The sequence below is a fragment of the Rhipicephalus sanguineus genome, chromosome 8 (assembly GCF_013339695.2).
Source record: "Rhipicephalus sanguineus isolate Rsan-2018 chromosome 8, BIME_Rsan_1.4, whole genome shotgun sequence".
NCBI classification, from domain to species: Eukaryota; Metazoa; Arthropoda; class Arachnida; order Ixodida; family Ixodidae; genus Rhipicephalus; species Rhipicephalus sanguineus.
Window position 1 is genome coordinate 35,609,422 of NC_051183.1, and position 6,000 is coordinate 35,615,421.

The following is a 6,000-nucleotide window of genomic DNA, read 5'->3' on the forward strand; positions in this document are numbered from 1 at the left end:
TGTGATATACATGTGTCAATATGTGTTCATATGAGGTTATTGGAAACTTATTATATGCGTAAAATGAGATTTGTCGGTAGGAGTGGTGTGACGTTTTGGTTACACATGGAGATATATGCACTGCAAATGACAAATTTCAAAATTTTTTGATAAGGTTGTTTTCAGTGATATACACAATAATTTATACACGTTAAAATGATCAACGCCTCATCGGGCAAGGGAAATTTCTAAATCTACAGGTTCGGTGTTTAAATTCCAAAGACATGCGGGAAATTAGCTGCAGAGGTGCACACTGCCTCAGCGAATAGTACAAAATGCAAAGCAGTAGGAAATAGCATGCTCCATTTTGTCCTTGAATTGGCGTTTGGCTTCTGTATTTTGAAAGCAGAATCATCGATCGTAGGATACAATAAATATATTAACAATAAACAATTTTCTTGACACTCGTAAGAAAAGTACCCCTACTACAGCATATATTGCGTCAAGTTTGTTTTGCAAGTAAGACAACATGTGAAGCTCGCATTATTAACATCGTTTAACGAACTCTAAGGCTAACTTCATTACAACAGAAACATATAACTCACACATTGTAAATAGGATTTTAAAATTTAATGTTCATCTTCTCCCATTTTGGCAAATGACCATAATGCGAATAGAATTATGTATTGAAAACCTAAATTAATAGTATACTCATCTATATTTCTTTTTAGACCGAACGGTTGATGAGATTCTTTTTGTATCTCTATAGCATTTTTTTCATTGCACTTATCGCTTGCTATTCTAAGCACACATCGAATCAGAGCAGTGTTCTATATTACGAAAAGATGGCACCGAACGCAGTGCACCCCGTAGAATTGTCCGTTGCCTTGTTTAATGTCACCTAAAATAATGCCATGTCAGTATCACGCTGGCAAATTAGTCCTAAGCTCATCAAGTGAACGCCTCCACTTTTGTTACACCGAAGCCGGCTGTACAGCACTCGTTGGTCTGAATATTTCGTGGTGCCAGCACAAAACTCCTACAATGCTTATGCGCCACAGAAATTGGGCAAGTCCCACTACTCACCACAGAAGCTCGCGTGCTTCTCTGCTAGCAGATGCGTGGGCTCCTTGCGTTTTCACCTCGGACGCCCAGGAAGGGCAGTCGGAGAGGTGGACAGACTAGCCCACGAGCGCAGCGTACCTAAGGAAAGAGTGAAACGAGCAAACGCGTGTAACTCCGTTAGCGTTCGCTGTAGACATGCGCAGAAGTGCAATGCCACAACTAAATTTCGACCTCTGTCTTTCTTTGCAATCAGGCATACAGCACAGTATTCGCTTCAATAAAGAAAACCATAAAACAAGCATCAACACCGCATGATGGATGGTAACGCGCCTGTAAACAACGCGAACATCCCCTCACGCGTTCTTGGTAAACTTAGGATTGCAGCGGCTTTGCACATCACACGAGAGCTTCGAATGACGTCAAACGGTCCTTCCTTCTCCCCGCGTGTGTTTTCCACTTTCATATATAACAGGGAGACCCATCTAGCAACTCATTCAGTTCGTTCTAAGACTGCCATGGGTAGACCACGGATATTAAGGGCACCAGAAGAATAACGTGAATGCAATGCTCGACGAAAGAAACAAATTCATCTTGCTGAAAATAGTCGCGGATCCAATCACGGTCCACCACAGTGACCACACAGCGAGTATCACTGCCGTTACGCTAAAGTAATATTAAAACACACCCCTATCAGCACCGTGTGGTGCTTTATATAGTTTCGATGGACATTCACGTTCGCTGGGCGAGATTATGGCCAATTTTTTTTAAAGGATCGCTGTCTTCAATGCTTAGTGAATAAAATATTGACCGAATGCATATTGTGATGTTTAAACACCTAAATTCTCACTCATTTCAGAAGCTCATATATCTCTTTCCTCCTCTATTTTCCAGCGGATTACATCGTGATGCAGTTTGGACGAGTGACGGAAGAATGCTTCAGCATGGACTACTGCTATCCCCTCTGCGCTTTGCAAGCGTTCGCCATCGCGCTGTCGAGTTTCGACAGCAAGCTCGCCTGCGAATGACTGTTACTGAAGTCGTCCAACGACATTCCCATGCTGCGGAACAATCGAAAATGGCGGCGCACTCTGGTTCGCGCGAGACAACTCCACCTGATGAACTTGAACTGCCACAGATTTGCCTTCAGCGACGTACAATTGATACCACAGATCTCAGAGGCAACGGACAATGATCGCTCGTCTGTCAATGCGGAGGTTTGCTAGTGTGTTTTACGGGCAAGCACTGTGAAGTCATAACTCGCTGCATCCCCCTTTTTTCCTTTCCTTCACCACCTTCCCCTGATTCCACTGGTACTACAATCTAACCTCGATATAACGAACATGACGAACAGTGCACATAGCGAAAAACATAATATTCTATTTCCATATCAACGTGTACCGAATACAGGTTGATAACGAATGTCCGAAGAAAATAGCCGTATATCGTTTGTAATAACGTGTAAGGACTACGCTCTTTTAACGAACATCTATTATGACGAAGTTTTTTGAATAGTAACCGATAGGACTTCGTTGATTCTGAAAAAACAGGGCATGCAAACACGAACACAAGAAAGAAGTCATGACACCACAAACACAATGTTTTCGTGCCTTCTTTCTTTTCCGCCGTTGTGCATCTCTTCAGTTGTTAGTCGGCGGTTGTAGTGTCGTGATTCTTTCTTGTGTGCACGCCCTGTCTTTTTAAAATGAATACTTACCAACAATCCAGTTCTCTGTTATTCTAAAATGGCTTCGTTATAACGGGGTTCGGTGTATTTGCCACGATCTCTACTTTACCTTTGAAACTGATGGAGGGCCTCCGCCGACGGAACCTTTGGAATGGACTTAAAGCCTATGCCCTGGTGATCAGGCACAATAACACTCTGCACTGCCTCAGCGATTACTCACTTGCCCAACACCAGTTCTACCGCAAAACACCTACAACGTCACGAAACGATATTTGTTGTTACTCGTTGACCACATCGAGCGAACCCGATCCGGACATGCTGCATCAGTTACAGCAATCCTGAGAGAGCTTTCTGCTATATAAGATACAATAAATTACTATCACTGAGATAAATGTTGTAATTTAGGGTATGTGAATATTGATACATGATGAAAAGTTTGAGACTGCATCTGGTCAATTTCGGTAGTTTATTTTGAATATTAACAACCAGCCTTACAAAACGCCTCCCCATAAGCGTTGTTCGAACGCAAACTATAAGTTTATTTGCCCCTGTGGCTGATGATGAACCACCCCATCTTACTTAAGGTTCCATGCACGAGCGTTATCACCATAAAAAAAAAAAAACATCTCAAGGAACTCATATTGTTCGTACCCTACAATCACATACATTTAATTATCTTTCAAGTCATGGTCGCAGCAACTGATGGACAATAGTTTCGAAACTCATCTAATATTCCTGCTTACAGAGCTTAGAGTTGACGGTTGGTAAGCTCTCGTTCCGGTACTTCTAAGGCAGTTTTGATATAACGACAGTTCATACAAGAACACACTGAAACGAAGAAGAAAGATGGTGTATGTACAGTGGAAGGGACTGTCAAGTTTTTGTTCCGAAATAAGCCGGCACCACCTTGTCCAGTTTGTATCCTGTCCTTAGCCCTCTGACAAAATGTTGGTACAGGAATCGTCTCCGCCTGTCTGTAATTCCAGGCTGAATTATCGGAGGAAGATGGCAGTTTATCAACAGTGGACTCATCTAAGGATTGGGCTAAAAAAAATAGGTTACCGTTAGAGAGAACTATATACTGCAAATGTCATTGCGTACTCGCTTAATAGATACTATTTCTCAGGACTTCAAACCACGTAATACAGCTGGTCGGGACATCGATAGCAACAAATGTAGCGAGTAGAACACCACATCGGCCCAGATGCAAATTTTGAGAAATGTAACATCTTCAAAGAAGATTATTCTAGGAAGCTTTTGAAAGAAGGCTACAAAAAAGCAGGGGCCGAAGTCACAAAGCTTCTCCATCGTAATTTCGTTTTTCCATTATTCAACTCGCTTCGCCAATGATATGTCCCACATCGTGACTGGCTGATGTATTCTCTTCCAAAAAAATTCATTTGAAGGCGTTTTGTGAATACGCGCCCCGATTATCGATCTGACACGCAGTTTTCTTTATTACTTTACCCCTCTATAAATTTGAAACATATAGAAAGCTTCAAAAGTCGCTCCTTATCTCTGAAAATGATAAGGCAGAGAAAAAGGACGAGAACGAAAGTAGAATGTTATACCAACGCAGAAGTTCTTTTTGACTTATTCGAGTCATTATTTTGTATGAATCTCGCGCTGATTTCTCGTTTACAATGTTCAACCACTAAGCCCAAGCCACAAACCTGGTAAATCCCTATACATAGCCGTGGCCTTCCAAGTAACTGTCATGCTGTACAACGCGAGAAAATGTGAACACATGTGGGAGCCAGTACGAAAGTTTATTATCACATCCTGGTGGACACGTCAATGCATATTCGACAGCCCATTTGTCCGCGCTAAAAATACGACAGAAATTCCCGTCTCATTCTGTCACATATGCAACAATTGCTCCACCAAGAAGTTTCAATACACTTCTGCGCTGACTTTAGATGTATTCGCATTGTTAATGTGTCGTTGTGCGGTTGTGTATTCACACGAAGAGAACTATGTTAATATCAGCGCATCAACGCCTTCAGATTCTGGAGTGTTTTTACACGCGTCACGAAACTATTCGTTGTTTTAAAAAATACTGTACAAGAGATGATAACTTGTTTATGTTGAATAAAAGTATGTCTGTTTTAGGTTTGAAATAAACTTTTTGGAAATGTGAAATTTTGTTTTCATTTAACGACACTATGGACGTTCTCACACAAGTAAAGATGAGCAAGATTTCCGGTAAGCTTTGGGACTTCTCGCAAACCATAAGACCGCCACCTAAGTAGAATTTATGAGAAGTAGGATGAAGGATAAAAAGATAAATGAACTTTCCGCTGCGCTATCCACGAGAGGCGTGACGGACTAGGCATCGATTTGTTGATATTTGGCTACGTGTGCATATCTGCTAGTTTTAGATAAATTTCTGATGAGAGCCAAATAAATTTTCGTTCAAACCTACTAAATTACCGATGACATTATCCTCTAAAAAAGGGGCTTGCTGCGTCTAAGAACGTGTAAATATAAGGTTGAATATGATATGCAACCGAATTGGACACTCCCTCACATCGACTAGAAGAAATATAATGTTATGCTATGGCCGCTAGCCTCGAGTTCATAGATAAGTGTTGCTGACCATCATCTGTAAGATGATGTTGCAATTTCTTGGTCCTAAGCAAACAAGTATCAGTGCAACTACAGTGTATTACGGTGGCAGATTGCTGCAGCTGCCTCTATTACGTCTCCAGGGTCATGTCTAGAAGAACGCTGCCAGTTTTAATTTAAAAGTTCAGCAGTCCATAAATAAGTAATTTTGCGTCCTCGAGTTTAAAGGCATCCAAGACGGTGTTTTGAATGTCCTTATACAAAGCGGTTTGGACATTCAAAGCACAGTAACGCTGTCCTTGGAGCTCTCCCAATAAACCTGGCCATACCGACAAACTACAATTACTCTTATTAGACAAGAACTCAGGATGTTCAGTGTAATGACGGATTGGTGGGAACACGTTCACATTAATTAACTTGGAATGCGTAATTTTTCTACACATATGGGCGAAAACTGTCACTCATTATTAACGAAAAGCAACTGCAATGCTTTCCACATTTCGTTCGGTTCACCGCAGGCACAGTATGATTTGTACTCGACTGTGTTTCAAAAATTAGCATTCGCGCATTGCCTACAATTTCCGTTGGAAGTTCAGTGCAAACATAGGCGTTCGCAGGCTTCCCTTATAGGGTTAGGGCAAAGCTTCATCCCAGCGCCTGCCCCCTCCCCCTTTCTTAGAGCCTCAAAGGCAACTTGTTTCCCA

General features: G+C 41.7%; 1 protein-coding gene across 1 annotated transcript in view; it reads left to right on the forward strand.

Annotated features, from left to right (window-relative positions):
• Positions 1–4,864, forward strand: part of LOC119401718 (tubby-related protein 3) — a 105,898-nt gene extending 101,034 nt beyond the window's left edge. Inside the window, exon 11 of the mRNA XM_037668647.2 lies at positions 1,936–4,864. Within this exon, the coding sequence (XP_037524575.1) occupies positions 1,936–2,069 (134 nt within the window). The 3' untranslated portion in view covers positions 2,070–4,864. The remainder of the gene's footprint in view (positions 1–1,935) is intronic.
• Positions 4,865–6,000: the final 1,136 nt, after the last annotated feature.